The sequence below is a fragment of the Cetorhinus maximus genome, chromosome 7 (assembly GCF_964194155.1).
Source record: "Cetorhinus maximus chromosome 7, sCetMax3.hap1.1, whole genome shotgun sequence".
NCBI classification, from domain to species: Eukaryota; Metazoa; Chordata; class Chondrichthyes; order Lamniformes; family Cetorhinidae; genus Cetorhinus; species Cetorhinus maximus.
The window spans coordinates 82,576,234-82,592,718 of record NC_135885.1 but is presented as its reverse complement, the minus strand read 5'-3'; the positions used below and the strand labels follow the sequence as shown (position 1 = coordinate 82,592,718).

Sequence of the window (16,485 nt, the reverse complement as noted above, 5' to 3'; positions counted from 1 at the left end):
TCATGGAGAATGTTGCCAAGGGTAGCAAACCCAATCGTGCTTGATACAATCCAGCCAGATCGGGTGATGGATGATTAAACCAGTTTTGTGTCAGATATCCTGAAGACTGCATTCTTTAACTTGAAAAAGCAAAGCTGAGGGTCTCATTGTGCCTTCAGATGGTAACAGACTCTTCTTGTGCAAAGCATATTAAAAATATGAAAATGTTGTAAAGTGGTGTAATTTTATTTGTTTAAAAAACCCTTTCTAACCAATCACTTAAACAAGAAATTCAATTGGTTTCAATCACTAATTATTAGGTACCCATTTTCACACACCCAAGATATATATTTAAAAAAAACAATTCTTCTTAAATTTTGTACAAAACTACAAGAAAATCTTACATTGGGTCCTTCTGATTTTTAGGCTTAATATTCTTTTGAAATCAGACTTGTTTGTAAAGCTAGTGAAATTAGCAGCAAGTCAATAATGTGCTTATTTAGGTTTAAAGTAAACCTGAGGAGGAGTTCCCCGCACATACTCCTCCAGCCACAATCACCATTTCCTGCCTGATTTCCCTCATTGAGGACTGTTCCTGTGATTGCCCACATGAATCCTGCTTCTACTCTTTCCTCCAGCCATGACATCAACCTTGCCAATGTTGGGCAGGAGACAGGTCTGAACTATTCAGTTAAGACCCTAGAGTTAAAATGGTCAAGGCTTCATGCTGTGGTGTCCATGGAATACTCATCTCACACCTCAGTCTTAAAAGTGAGACTAAAATGTTCATAATAAGAAACATTTGAGTTTTATGGGAATTCATAGGAGGACAAGAAAAAACATTGCACTCAGTGCAACAATGGTCATCAAGTTCGCCAACATCAACATAATGGACGTTACCATTGATCAAAAACTGAACTGAACTGGCCATATAAATACTGTGGCTACGAGAGGTCAGATGCTAGGAATTCTGTGCCAAATAACTCACCTCCTGAGCTCTGCAAAGCCTTTCCACCATCAACAGGCCACAAGTGAAAAGTGGTTGAACACTCTACACTTGGCTGGATGAGTGCAGCTCCAACAACACTCAAGAAGCTCAACATCATCTGGAGCAAAGCAGCCCGCTTGATCGATACCCTTCCAACGCCTTAAACATAGACTCCCTCCAGCACCAACGCACAGTGGCAGCAGTCTGTTCCATCTACAAGATGCATTGTAGCAACTTGCCAAGATTCCTTCAATAGCACCTTCCAAACCTGCGGCCTCTACTACCTAGAAGGACAAGGGTCGCAGATGCACGGGAATACCATCACCTGCAAGTTTCCATCCAAATCACACACCATCCTGACTTGGAACTATATTGCTGTTCCTTCACTATCGCTCGGTCAAAATCCAGGAACTCCCTCCCTAAAGCACTGTGGATGTACCTATACCAGATGGACTGCCACGTTCAAGAAGATGGCTCACCACCACCTTCTCAAGGGCAATTAGGGGTGGACAACAAATGCTGGTATTGCCAACAATCCTTATGTCCCAAGAACAAATGAAAAGAAAGAATTCCATCAACAGGGTTGATTTTCTATGGCCAGAAATTTCTCCCCGTCAGGGGGGGTTGTGCGGGGGGGCAGGCAGGGATGGGCACGGACCCGATCAGCGCCCCCAAACGGGGACACACCATCATTTTATGTGGGCGGGCCAATTACATGAGCGCTCCCTGTGCGGACGGGTGGGGGGGGAATTCCCTGAGAGGTTGCCTTGCGCTGTTTCGTGTGCATGCATCCGAAAGAGCGCAGAGATCTCCCTGAGGTACGGAGATTTGTTTTAGTGCTAATATTTTGAATAAAGGTTTTTACAACTTTTAAAACATGTCCCCTCATGTGACACTATCATGTGAGCTGGAACATGTCAAAGAATAAACGTATAAATTTTAATTAGATTTTAAAACACTTCATGAAACCTCATCCCGTCCGTGGATGAGGTTTCATGGCAGATGCGAAGGCCGTCTGGGCTCTTCGCCTGCCCACCAACCTTAAGGTTGGACGGGCAGTTCATTAAATTGAATTAATTAGGTTTTAAATGGCCTTAATAGGCCTTTGGCAGTTCGGTGGGTGTGCACCGAGTCAGCTGAAAATCTAAATGACGCGTGGTGATGTCGGGACGCGCGGTGATGTCGGGACGTCCGCCCAACGTCACCACGCATCATTTTACGCGCCGGAGAGTGGGCCCTGCCCCCACTCGCCAACTGGAGAATTCTGCCATATGGGTTCGTATTGGTCCATAGAGGACCTAAAGCTTTTGGCACACCTAAAACAGCATAGATTGGCCAATTTTAACTGCCATACCTCATTTTAACATTGCACATCAGTCTCCTGCTCTAACATGCCAAGAATGGCCTCGAGGCAGCAGGCAGGAGCAGGGATTGGGGCAGGAAACCCAATGGAAGAGTCCTAGGCATGTGCTGGGGTGGGTTGCAAGCCAGATGCTGATTAGGTGAGGGAGAGGAAAGATCGAAGCAGGGGAGAGTCCAAGGATTCTTTCAGGAGTTTGAAGGAGCAATTTCAGGCCAGTTAGATGACTTATCAGATTTTAATACATCCCAGGCACCATTCCCAACTAATGGGATGGGTGGGTGTGGGTATGTTGGGTGTTAAAATCAACCCTGCAAATGGCAGTCTATTTTGAAAAGAGGGAAAAGACAGTCACTTAATGCTCAATTATTTGCTTTTAATTCAAGAATTTAATTTAACTTGAAGTTGATATTTATACTTTACGATTTTATCCCATTTTGGAATTCTGGTTGTAATTATTAGATTTCATCAGAATAAATCCTAAAATCAGAAGCTTAGTCAGGTTCCAAAAAAGTACATTCATTTATAATGAACAGAATTTTAAAAATAAATTCTTGAATATAATCAAAGAACAGTAGCAAACTGGAGCAAATCAAATGCTATTCATTGGGATTGAGGACTGGCTCACTTGACTAAAGGACTTCTTTCCATGTAGGTAAATAATAACACTAACAAATACCAAAGAAATCAGCAGTAAAAATACACCAATAATGAGAAGCAATGCCAGCATTAATTTGATTTCTTTTTTATCGAGCTTGTTCCCCAGGAAATCTATCTTTAATTCAGTGCCATCTGTGGAAATAGAAAGACTTTTTTACTGTTTTTCTTATATCACATTAACCACAGAAACAGTTGGCTTTGTATAAAAGCCTTAGAACATTTATCATAATTTAAAACTTCATTTCTTTCTTGTATGTTGTTTAATATTCGGTTACAGGTCCTACTGCTTTGTAAAACATCCAATTTTTTTGAGATCCTTTTCAATTTACACAAAATATCTCAGGCTAAATGATCCACTCATTCAATGACAATTGGTAGAAAACCTAGCCAATCACGTTTTCCTTGCAAAGTTCTCCTAAAGCCCGTAACATTAAATTAGCCTGAAACATTTATACAATCCTCAATCACCTTCTAGATTTTACTCAATGTTTAATGCATATATTAAATATACACGGCTTCATATTTTACAAATCAGCTCATTTCAGAAAGCTGAGAGCTTCATGAAATTATTCATCTCATAAAATTTAATGAACTCCACAGCCATAAAATGATTTAAGTTTCATGAGTGGGAGGGAGTTAAAAGATCTAAATACAGGTTTAAGGCAAGTTCAATTTTCATTCCCCTTTTCTCACAAGGAAGACACTGGGTTGTGTTATAGTTCGCTTCTCATTCACTAAGTAAAGGAGGAATCTGGAGTCAGTCTTTACTTAACACAGATAAAAGCAAAATATGCGGATGTTGGAAATCGGAAATAAAAGCAGAAAATGCTGGAAAAATTCAGCAGGCCTGGCAGCATCCATGGAGACAGAAACAGAGTTAATGGTTCGAGTCCATATGACTTCTTCAGAGCTAAAGAGAAGTAGAAATGTGATGGATTTTATACAGCTTAAGAAGGGGTGGAACAGGTGGAGCAAAGTAGACGGTCAGGGAAAGGGGGGAACTAAGGAGAAATTTGACAAAGATGTCATGGACGCAGGACAAAGGGAGTGTTAATGGTAGTGTTAAAGATTAAAGGAGATATTGATAGTGGCATAAAGGTAAGATAGCAGAATGTGCTTTAGCAGAACAAGGGTCAGTGCTCTGTGAAAGCAAAACATAAAAACAAGTGACGGATAGCCATGTCGGGGGTGGGGTGGGGGTGAGGTGGGAGTTGGGGAAAAAGGGTCATAAAAATAAATAAATAAATAAACGAATAAATAAATAAAAATAAAAATAATTGAATTTTAAAAAGGGGTAAAGATGGGGGACAGAGTTCATGGTCTGAAGTTGTTGAACTCAATGTTAAATCCGGAAGGCTGTAAAGTCCTAATTGGAAGATAAGGTGCTGTTCCTCCAGTTTGTGTTGGGCTTCACTGTTGGGCAATGTTCCAGACCATGACCTCTGTCCTCCATCTTTACACCTTTTTTAACCCAATTATTTCTTTTATTTTTATTTATTTGTTTTTATTATCCTTTTTTTCTCAACGCCCAGCCCCTCGTCCCCAATCCCAACAGGGCCATCTGTCACTTGTTTTAATGTTTTTCTTTCACAGAATACTGACCCTTGTTCTGCTATTACCACATTTTGCCTTTATCTTGCTTGCCTTTATGCCACTATCAGCACCTTGTTTAGTCTTTAACACTCCCTTTGTTCTGTGTCCATGACATCTTTGTAAATTTCTCCTAAGCTCCCACCTATCCCTGACCTTGTATTTTGCTCCATCCCCACATAAACAGTATAAAATCCATCACATTTCGACTTCTCTTCAGCTCTGAAGAAGATTCGTACGAACTTGAAACGTTAACTCTGCTTCTCCTTCTATAGATGCTGCTAGACCTGCTGAGTTTTTCCAGCATTTTCTGTTTTTATTTCCTTAACATTGGGTTATTCACAAAACCCAGAGAACACAAGCACAGGCTCCCTTTTCTTTTTCCTCCCCCGCCCCCCCCATCCCCACCCATAACCACCCCCACACCCATACCCACACCCACCCCCGCCCCCACACCCACAAGCCCACTCCCAACCCTGCCCCCACCACATAGGTGGAGACCAATTCTTATATATGCTTAAGAATAATGACCTAACCTTTCCCCAATTAGTAACAGCTGCTCTCATGTACAGCTGGTGTCAGCTGTGGCTCAGTTCATAGCATCCTCGCCTTTGAATCAGAAGGTTGTGGGTTCATGTCCCACTCCCGGAAACCAAGAACTGTGAATGTACTCGAAAGAGTTATATGCGATCTGTTGATAACTCGAAAGAGTTACAGCATGAACTTCATTATGACAACATTGTAACATTAACAGATTGGAAGCAAATTTGGATATCCCACGAAAAAGGGCATGGGGATCACGATGCGCTATTAATACGCACCCTTTCTTTCCAATAAAGACAGCACACAAATGTCCTGGATGGGGAGCAAAATCACGTGAGGCTAGAATGAGTTCAAGCTACCTGCACCACTTAAAGCCAGCCTGCATCTCTTAAAGGAGAGGTGCATTTTGACTGGAGCAGGTGCTGGAAGTCATTCTAAGTCTGGTGACCTGGGAAAGACACAAGAATGGCACAACATGGGGGACACCAGGCTCTAAGATTTTCCAATAAAATACTGAAGGCCCTGGTGCAGGAGGTGGACAGGAAGAGGGAGCTACTTTACCCACAGGAGGAAGGGAGACTGTTCAGCCAGACACTGAGAAGTCAGTGACATCTTTAACCATCACGGTCAATAACAGCAGTATAGCATCGAGGACCTCATGGCTCACCACCACCTTCTCAAGGGCAATTATGGATGAGCAACACCATGTATGAGACACCGTACAGAAAAAGGCTGACAGGTACGCACAATGAAACGTCTAGTGCATTAGCATGTCTGCATAAAGGAGTCCAGTACTCACCCACATCCTTCACCAGCGGGGAGACACACACCTCGGTGGGACCTAGCTTTAAAATAACCTCAGGATCACAATTCGGTGAGCACATTGCACTGTCTGATCCACATCAGGCAGTGGGAGGGACTTTGCAGGTCTCTAGCTCTCGGAGGACTGCTGAAGACCAGAACTTTGCTGAGTCTGAGTCAGATGACGAGCTTCTGGACTCGGTCCTACCTCAGCTGCTGGAGCTGCAAAGGCTAGCTGAGGAACATCAGGAAGGGATGTCCGCTGCACTCCTCAGATTGCAAGGAATGATGGAGGAGACTGTCCGCCGTTTTGCTGAGGTGATAGTGTCAGCATGCCAACGCACCGGGTAGTATGGCAGCAGCCATAGAGACCTTGGTCCAGGATGCCGCTCTTGCACTGCTGCGCGGGCTGAGCTCCATCACTGACGCCATAGTTGGATCCCAACAGAGTGTACGTGAGAGGGGTGTGGGGGCAGCTCGATCCCACTCCAGCTTCTCCTTCTCCTCAAGGAGTCAGCCAGGGGCCCTTGGGGACCCATAGGGTGGAGGCCCATCCAAATCGCCTCTTCCTGTGACCCCAGCAGCTCCAGCTCCATAGGCCAAGGAGGGTACCACTGCCACAGAGCAGGACCCCAAAAGCAGGCCGGGATCCTCCAGGTCTCGTCCCTCCAGAGGATGCCCGCCAAGGTCATCACAGATGGGGTGAAGCAGTCAGCAGGCTGCCTCCACCTCCGCTGTGGATGTCTGGGGAGCATCAAGGCGTAGCGGCAGGGTTAGGAATGTTAAGAAGATGTAGTTGCGCAGCCTGGGCACAGGTGTTAATCACATGTACATAAGGTTCACTTGGTAAATAAACTGCCTAGAATGTCTTCCTATCTATGGCTCCTTGTTCTGATGAGCAGTGTTCATGTCACTCGGATGTGAAATCTTGGTTCCTGCACAAGATAAAGGCAGGTGTCTCAGCCCAGGGCCTCTTCCCTGTGCTTTGTGCAGCCTTCAGACCAAAGTGATGGTCTGGCCACACACTCCCTGGGCATATTAGTGATGCCTGCACTTCAATGGCGCTCGTTATTGTTGCCAGAATGTCGTGGGCAGGCATCACAGAGTTCTCTTATTCTCTCTGTCTGCTCTCAGCACTTTTGAGGTGGGGCTGACCCCCATCTCTTCAGCATCTGTGACCAGTGACGCTGTGCTCCTGAAGGGCTTAGGGGCTGAAGGCTGACAAAAGATTGGGTGCATTTAAAGTTTCACGGCTGCATCTCCACGATATGACCCTGATCACAGAGCACAAGTGAGATGCCCTCGGCCAGACAGCAGTCAGATATCCACAGAGGCTATATGAAGATCTATGGAGTGTCCTCACTGCATGTCATCATCATCCTCCTGCAATCGAGCAGCTATTAGGTCCTCCACTGTGTCTCCATGACAGGAGTATTCTCACAGAGGGTGTTCGCGCTGCCATAAGCCAGACTGGAGTCAAATGTTCACAGATGCAATGTGAGGATCTACGGTGTCTCCTCACTGCACGTCGTCATCATCCTCCACAAATCTAGCAGCTATGAGGGCCTCCCGAGTACGCCTGCCTCGTCTGGCCAGTGCAATGGCCATCATTGCCGTCATCCTCGCCTTCGAACATCTCCTCACTCTCATCCCCATCGACATCCTCCTCATAAGAGGAGACATGAAGCCCCCCCATCTCCTGCTCAACCAGCTCCTCTCCCCATTGCAGCGCCAGGTTGTAAAGGGCGCAACAGATGACGACGATGTGTGACACCTTCTGTGGACGATATTGCAGGGCTCCACAAGACCGGTCCAGGCACCGGAACCTCATTTTCAGCATCCTGATGGTTTATTTCACCAAGTTGCGAGTTGCAGCATGAGCCTCTTTATACCTTCACCCTGCTGCAGTCTGAGGCCGCCGCATGGGCATCATCAGCCACATCCTCGAGGAGCCAACACTGCAGCTTCTGTGGATCCTGGAGGAAGACAGGGATCTGAAACCTGCTAAGGATGTAGGATTTGTGGATGCTCCATGGGAACCGTGCGCAGATCTGCAGGATGTATTTGTGGTGGTCACAGGCCAGCTGAATATTCAGCAAGTGGACACCCTTGTGGTTGATGTAGTTGACCGCTTGTTGCCATGGGGATCTGAGCACCACGTGAGTGCAACCAATGGCACTCTGCACCTGTGGGAAACCTGAGATCTGGGCAAATCCCAGCGCTCTTGCTTCCTGGCTTTCCTGATCCTGGGCAAAATGCACAAAGTTGTGTGCCTTCGCGAAGGTGGCACCTGTGACCTCACGGATGCATTTGTGGGTGGCGGCTTGTGATATCCCACAGAGGTCACCTGTGGAGCCCTGAAAGGAGCCACGGGCATAAAAGTTTAGTGTCGTGGTTACTTTCACGGCCATGGGCAGAGGATGCCCTCCATGTCCCCGTGGCGCAAAATCCTGCAGTAGCTGGCAGATGTGACCGACCAGGTACCTAGACATGCGCAGTCTTCAGCGACGCTAGTTGTTAGTCATCTGCAGGAATGAAAGGTGCCGTCTATATACCCTGGGTCTAGCTAGATGCCAACCAGCGACAGCTCACGGTGGCTCTTCAGCAGCGTGTGCAGGAGCCCCAGCTGCCCCTTCTTCCTGAGGGTGCTGTTCCTCCCTCTCCCAGCCAGGAGCCTCCATTGCTCTCTTCTCCTTCGTCTCCACTCCCTATAAGCTATGAGGCATACAACTAGACCACCAGGCTCCATGCTCCTGATATACTCCTGCTGGAGGATGAAAGAGAGAGACGTATGGGTTAGTTTGGGTGTACTAAGAACTTCTCTTGGTTAAGTCTGTAGGTGCCTTGACGCATCCTGGAGAGTGCTGGCCACCACTTGGATGGCCAGAGTTTAGTGCACTGCATTGCTGCCCGAAACTCCACTCACCTCTGCCCCACGCCACCTGACTGATTGGCAGCAGTTTTGCCCACTGGGCTGCAAGCTTGTGCCCTACCACAGCCACAGTGCAGGCCTTGCCCCCAACAAGTCACCTCAACTGAAGTGCAGTCCTTGCACTACCCCTCACCAAGCTGCCTTGACCGCAGCGCAGCCCTCGTCTCCCCCAAGTCACCTCCACCTTGAAGTCCAACAGGCGACCCTGGTGAGCGCTGTGCAATGTCACTGTATGCTCACCTCTGAATTCCCCTCAAAGTTCAGCCCGCCAACTGCATGCCTTATATATGCTGTTGCGAAACACGTCGGCTTGCAATCACGCCAACATTCTCGGATGATCCAGCATGGGGGATGATTTTTTAAAATTCATTTACAGGATGTGGGTTTTGCTGGCTGGGCCACCATTTATTGCCCATCCCTAGTTGCCCTTGAGAAGGTGGTGGTGAGCTGCCTTCTTGAACTGTTGCAGCCCATGTGGTGTAGGCACCCCACAGTGCTATTAGGGAGGGAATTCCAGGATATTGACCCAGCGACAGTGAAGGAACAGCTATATATTTCCAGATCAGGGTGGTGAGTGACTTGGAGGGGAACTTCCAGGTGGTGGCGTTCCCATCTATCTGCTGCCCTTGTCCTTCTAGATGGTAGTGGTCATGGGTTTGGAAGGTGCTGTGGAAGGAGCCTTGGTGAATTCCTGCAGTGCATCTTGTAGATGGTACACACTGCTGCTACTGTGCGTCAGTGGTGGAGGGAGTGAATGTTTGTGGCTGTGGTCCCAATCAAGTAGACTGCTTTGTCCAGGATGGTGTCAAGCTTCTTGAGTGTTGTGGGAGCTGCACTCATCCCGGGAAGTGGAGAGTATTCCATCACACTCCTGACTTGTGCCTTGTAGATGGTGGACAGGCTTTGGGGAGTCAGTGGTGAGTTACTCATTGCAGGATTCCTAGCCTCTGACCTGCTCTTGTAGCCATGATATTTATATGGCTAGTCCACTTCAGTTTCTGGTCAATGGTAACACCCCAGGATGTTGATAGTGGGGGATTCAGTGATGGTAATAATATTGAACATCAAGGAGCAATGGTTGGATTCTCTCTTGTCATTGCCTGACACTTGTGTGGCGCGAATGTTACTTGCCACTTGTCAGCCCAAGCCTGGATATTGTCTAGGTCTTGCTGTATTCGGAATAGACTGCTTCATTATCTGAGGAGTCGCGAATGGTGCTGAACATTGTGCAATCATCTGCGAACATCCCCACTTCTGACCTTATGATGGAAGGAAGGTCATTGGTGAAGCATCTGAAGATAGTTGAGCCAAGGACACTACCCTGAGGAACTCCTGCAGTGATGTCCTGGAGCTGAAATGACTGACCTCCAACAACCAAAACCATCTTCCTTTGTGCTAGGTATGATTCCGGTGGACTGGACTTATAATGATATGCAGATGTATTACAAAGAGGTTCCCGACGTCTGACAGTGGGAAACGCGGCCCGCCATTGACGGGCAGAGCGGATGACTGCAAACTGGTTTCACGACATAGTAAAACCAATTTTTGGCCTTCTCGCCATATTGTCCACTCACACTGCTGAACACGCCCGACACCACCAGGCACGGAAAATTCCGCCCTTCATCTTAGTTCGAGTAGTTCTGTTGGAGGTTGAGATCTGTCTGTCTGTTAAGGGCACTGCTTTAATTATTCATATCATTGAATTGAAAGGGCAGTGCGAGGATTTTATAAAGTTTAGCATCACATCAGTGGCAGCTAGTTGCCAAATTTGATGCACTATTAACTCAGTCAGATCAGCGTTGTTTTATTTGTTTTCCTCTAATCTTGGGACATTGAATACAACTTGGGTTGGATGTCAGAATTAAACGTTTAAAAGACCCCGAGGTGGTTGTTGCGGGGCAGAGAAAGGAGAAACCAAAGGGAAAAATAAATGTTAAAAAACTGAATGTGGGAGAGTGGCCAAGGGAAGTGGAGTGAGATGGCTGAGTGGATGAGAAATTGGGCCAGTGAAGAAAGTCACTCACACATGCCATGCCACCAGCTTTCCGACAACGTCAGCTCCGGCAACGTATCCCGGAATATGTCCGGCCCGGGTTCACAATCCTATCTGGGGAAGAGAATTCCAAACCGTAACAACCCTTTGAGAGAAGAAATTCATCCTCATCTCTGTTGTAAATGAAGACCCCTCATTTTGAAACTGTGTCCCCAGTTCCAGATTCCCCACAAGGGGAAACACCCTCCCAACATCTATCCTGTCAATATCCCTCAGAATCTTACAGGTTTCAATAAGATCACCTCTCATTCTGCTAAACATCAATGAGTATAGGCCTCACCTGCTCAACATTTTCTTGTAAGACAAACACTCATCCCAGAAATCAGCCTAGTGAACCTTCTCTGAACTACGTCCTGGCAATCTGTCCCCTTAACAGATTACCAGGATTGTTGAGGCTCCACCCGGGGGGAGTGGCAGTGGCTTTGTGGAGCACAAGCCTGCTGTTGTGCCTCAGGGTAACAGCATTCATCCTCTCACCACTGCCACTCCACCAGTGTCCTTGCTGTCGCCTGTCGGTTAGCCCAAACTGCTGCTGTCCATGCTGAGGTGACACAGTCTAAAGTCAGACTTTCTACCCCAGAGCTGCTCGAGGTGATGTTCCCCATGAAAGTCAGCAGCCTTCCACCAACAATGCAGCAATGCTGAAGCCAATGAGATAGCAGGGTGGGGGAGCACTTGGACAGGCAAAGGCACACAATGTCAGGGGCTAGGAGAATATTAGGTTGATTAGTTGACTTTTAAATGGAGTACTGGATGGTTTATTTGGTAAAGCAGTTGGCCAAGAGGATGCTCTGATGTTCGGTAACAGAGGATCGATAAGGTGTGGGACTATTGTTGAATAGGAAATTTGGTTCACTGGTACCGCAGCTGCTGAACCAATGATGGACCGCCTGACCAGAAAAGGGAAGAGTTGACCTCTTCCATTTTTCCTCTTCCTCCTCAGCTGCTCGCTATCCATCTGGCGGCAGGGCTGCACCCTCATGATGGTGAGGTTGTGAAGGATGCAGCAGGCAACAACAATATGACATATGCTCTAGAGAGTACTACAGGGCTCCTTCTGAGTGGGTCAGGCAGAGGAAGCATCACTCAAGCACCCCAATGTGGGTTCAAGGACATTTCATATGACAGCATGGCTCTCCTTATACTTATGTTGCCCACATGTGCATGGGTTGCACACTGGTGTCATAAACCAGCTGATCAGCATATATCCCTTGTCATCCAGTAGCCACCCTCTAGTCTATTGTGTGCTCAAAAGCTGATGGTACAATGGGATGGTGAAGAAGAAAGGCATCATGCTAAGATGCCCAGCACTGAACTGCATGATGTGCTGTGTATGCTCTGGAGTGGAAACCTTTGCAGTTGTGGTACACCCCTGAATTTAGTATGGTACTCGCAAAGCAACATATGTGCAGTCACTGGCATCTGTACCATAGGAGAAGCCTGCTATCCTGGCAAGGCTCTGTGCACACTCCACCTGCCTCTCTGTGGAAAGTGAGAATGCAATGTACTTCTCTCTCTTTGCCAAGTGTCAGTGACTCCCCTTATACAATGCTGGATGGTGAACTATGAGATGTTGCAGATTTCGCCTGCTGCAGCTTGCAATGAGTTCGACATGGAGAAGTTCATGGTCACAGTCATCTTTATACCCTTGGAAATGCCCTTATTGCTCTGCTCTGTGCTTGAAGGTATCCCTGCAATAGGTGATAAATTTCAATGAGTACGTGCTTAGTGAAACAGAAATGTCACACACACTGTTCCTTTCTGAGTTTCAGGTAAGAGAATTGCTCTCTTAAATATTTGGCGGATATGGGCTTCTCCCCTCCTCCATCTCTGGGCAATTTGTCCTCCTCTGTGTTGGCTTTTGCTCAGTCTTCCTGTCATGCTGCACATGAAGAGGGACAGAAACTATATGACTGACAGTGAGTGGTCTCAGCTGAACCCTTGAAGTGAGAACCAAGAGGCTTCCTCATGATTTTTTTAAAAACTCATTCATGGGATGTGGGCTTCGCTGGCTGGGCCAGCATTTATTGCTCATCTCTAATTGCCCTTGAGAGGGTCACATCACTCCCCATAGATTTCACAAAAGTACTAACCTCAAAACGCTTCTACTAGCTCAACAGCAACCAACAGATATCAAATCAGTAAATAACTAACTTTAGGTATGGACAACAAATGTTGGCTTTGTCAGCTCCCATCCCTTCCTATTGCTGAACACATGTTCAGCTGTGCAAAGTTAAGTGAGGGTATTAACTAGAGGTTTGAGGTCAAAAATGACACTGCTAGAACCAAATCAGCATTTTGTGTTGATTGATATCACAATTTACTCAGCATACATCTACTAGACACTCCCAGCACCCATGCTAGCAACCTACCCTAAACAAGCGGCTAGCACTATAGCAACTGAATTTTGTGTCATCTGTTTATCATATCATTCATCATGCTCAGAGAAATTATAATATCACATGCATGTGGCAATTTTTCATCCCTGAGCCTAGACTGTGAATATCAAGCAAATCCACAGTAACACGCATCACAATAAGTTTGAGCTTGTCTTCAACTGCTAGTCATATGAAATATTTTCAGCAAAGGTCAAAGGGTAATGATCAGGAACAAGAACTCTGGCTAATCTTCCCCATCTGCTCTAGTTAGGGGTACTGAAGTTAACTGTAGTGCCCTAATCTGACCCTGTCTCAAATTTATTTTAAACTCAGTTGCTATAGATTGCAAAAGACAACCTTAGCTAAAAGACCTACATTAATGGCTAAAATAATACCTAACATTTTATGTAAAGCAGCATTACTTCTGGTTTTGCAGGAATCGATAGATGGACAGAAAGGCAGATATATATCCATCTGTCCATTGTTTCTATGGTTTTGTGGGTAAATCCTAACTCAGGTCTCTCATGAGATTCTTGAGCCACTCACCAAGGCAATAATTGAGGTGATTGTGCATTGTCTTCTTCACTGTTTTTTTATCTTCAGAGAGCCTTCACTAATGTGAGCTGCAAATGTGGCTAAAGTGACCTACTTACCCTTTACGATAAGGTTGGCCACCTGCATCCATTGGAATCAAGTACTCTCACTGGACATCAACCCAGCAGTCAGAGCTGGAAGTCTGTTCCCCACTCACTGGTTCTATCTGGAGGGGGGACCCAAACATAACTCTTCTGATTCAGAAGGAGGAATACTAGCACCGAGCCATTGTTCACTGTCCAGTTGTGAATACCCTACCCTGGGTATCAACCCAATAGTTAATGACAATGTTTAATCTCCACTCACCAGGGTCATCTGGAGTGGTCTCAAGGCCTCATCTGACTCTGAGGCAGAAATGCCTCCATTCAGTTACACACATACACATTTAAAGAAGCTTCTCACAATACCATTACATACACATACCATTTGTTGTAGAATATGTAAATTTATTTTGCACAGTAGTCCTTGCATGGTCTGTCAGGAAAGAAAAGATCAATTAATAAATAAATACATTGTCATACCACTGTCAAAGGCAGATCCAAAAGTGCACTGGAAAAACACTTAAATATACTAGCATAATAAACCTTGCATGAAAACATTACAACAATTACCACAAATAAGAAAAGGATATAGAATAATAATTATTGGATATTTTAATTACCCCAAACAAACTGGTAAAAGAGGTAACAAAAGGGATACAGGGAGTGGAGTTTTTACAATAGGCAAACTTTAATGCCCTCCCCCATGGCGGGTTTGGTGGTGAGGGCCATTTAATCAGGTGGGAGGGACCCTGCCATTTTCCTGCCTCCATCTGATTAAGTCCAAGGTGGGAAGGCCCATGGGATGTTCTTCCTGCCCACTGCCAATTAAGGCCCACTTAAGTACGTCATCCCACTGCCGCTGGTATTAACCCAGTGGTGGGCAGGGGGCTCACCAACATGACAAGCAAACCCATGCAGGGTTGCTTGCAGGTTCCTACGGAGGCCCCTCGCTCTAAGGCACTCAGTGCCTAATCGAGGGACCACGCACTGGGATGGGGGTGGCCTGCTGAAAGCTATTCTCCTGCCCTTGCTGCCAATGCCCCTCACCTCCCCCTTGTAACCCCTACCCTGCGGCCGCCCTCCTACTGTCGCTCACTTGTGACCTGGATTCCAGCAATAATCCTAGGCCTTGGGTGGGTGTCGTACCAGCAGCAGCCACTGCCTCTCTGGTGGTGCTGCCATTCGATAGAACTGCTGGCCTCTGATAAGCTGGCAGCTCTTAGTGGGCAGAATATCCACCCCTGAGTGCTTGATCCCAGGGAAGACCCACCGCTGTTCAGTTAAGTGCTAAAGCTGCACTTAATTCACTGGCCCTTACTTAAAAGAGGTGATATGGGACTCTCGCTGGCTCTTCTACCAGCAGCTGAGACCCTCGTCGCCTCCATTAAATACTGCCCAATGTGTGCAGGACTCCTTTCTTACTCAGTATGTAACAAGGCTAACAAGAGAGAGAGAGAGTAATGGGAACTGAACCAGGACAGATAAGAGAAACAAGTGTAGGGGAACATCTAGACAGTATAAATTATAACATAATTAGACTTAAGATAAAGTTTGTGAAGGGCATAAATAACACAAAGACCAAAGTAACGAATTGGAAAAAGGCTGATTTTAAGGGGTCAGAATGGAACTAGGGAAAATAAACTGGAAAAAATTACTGACAAAGAAAACAGCAATGGGAAACATTTAAAAAAGGTGTCAATAGAGTTCAGGAGAAATATATCCCACTAAATAGCAGAAACAAAATTAGCCAGTAATGACACGCCATGGATGAATAAAGAAGTAAGGGCAAAAATCAAAACTAAAGAGAAAGGAATACACTTAATACATGAACAATAAAGGAGAGGATGACAAAGAGGGAATACAAAAAGGTTAGGAAAGAAGTGAAAAAAATTAGGAAGGCAAAAAAGAAAATACAAAGTTAAATAATTAAGAAGTATAAAAAGAAAAATGAAAGTATTCTACAGAATCATCCTTAACAAAAGAAAAATCAGGATGCGGACTCCTATAATCTAAAAAGGGAGATAGAACAAGTCCAGGGAATTAGAGACCAATTAGCTTAACCTCAGTGATAGGAATGGTAATGGAATCCTTACTCAAAAGTGTACAAGAAAAATGCCTGACATATCAAAGAGGAGTCAAGTCCTTCAAAAGGAAAGGTCATCCTTGGCAAACCTTATTGAATTCTTTGAAGATGTAACAGAAGGGATAGTTAAGGATAACGCAGTAGATGTAATATATTTGGATTTTCAAAAGGCCCTCAATAAGGTCAGAGCATGTGGAGTCAGGGGATATGTAGCAGAATAAATAGCTAGCTGGCTATAAACCAGAAAACAGGGGGTAGGGCTTAAGTTATTCAGACTGGTAAAAGGTGAGAAGTGGTGTTCCACAAGGAACGTTGATGGGAACATTATTGTTCACAATTTACATAAACAATTCAGGTTTGGAAATTGGAAGTGCAATTTCAAAATTTACAGTCAACACCAAATTGAAGAGCACTGCGACAAAATACAGGAAGATGTTAGTAAACTTACAGAATGGGTGTATAATTGGCAAATCAACTTCCATA

At 45.6% G+C, this 16,485-nt stretch overlaps 1 protein-coding gene across 1 annotated transcript in view; it reads right to left on the bottom strand.

Annotated features, from left to right (window-relative positions):
- Positions 1–204: 204 nt before the first annotated feature.
- The window catches only part of LOC144682900 (ferroxidase HEPHL1-like), a 123,938-nt gene continuing 107,657 nt past the window's right edge, over positions 205–16,485 (bottom strand). Inside the window, exons 19-20 of the mRNA XM_078545770.1 lie at positions 14,302–14,352; positions 205–3,119 (exon numbers count right to left, since the gene is read on the bottom strand). Of these exons, the coding sequence (XP_078401896.1) occupies positions 2,920–3,119; positions 14,302–14,352 (251 nt within the window). The 3' untranslated portion in view covers positions 205–2,919. The remainder of the gene's footprint in view (positions 3,120–14,301; positions 14,353–16,485) is intronic.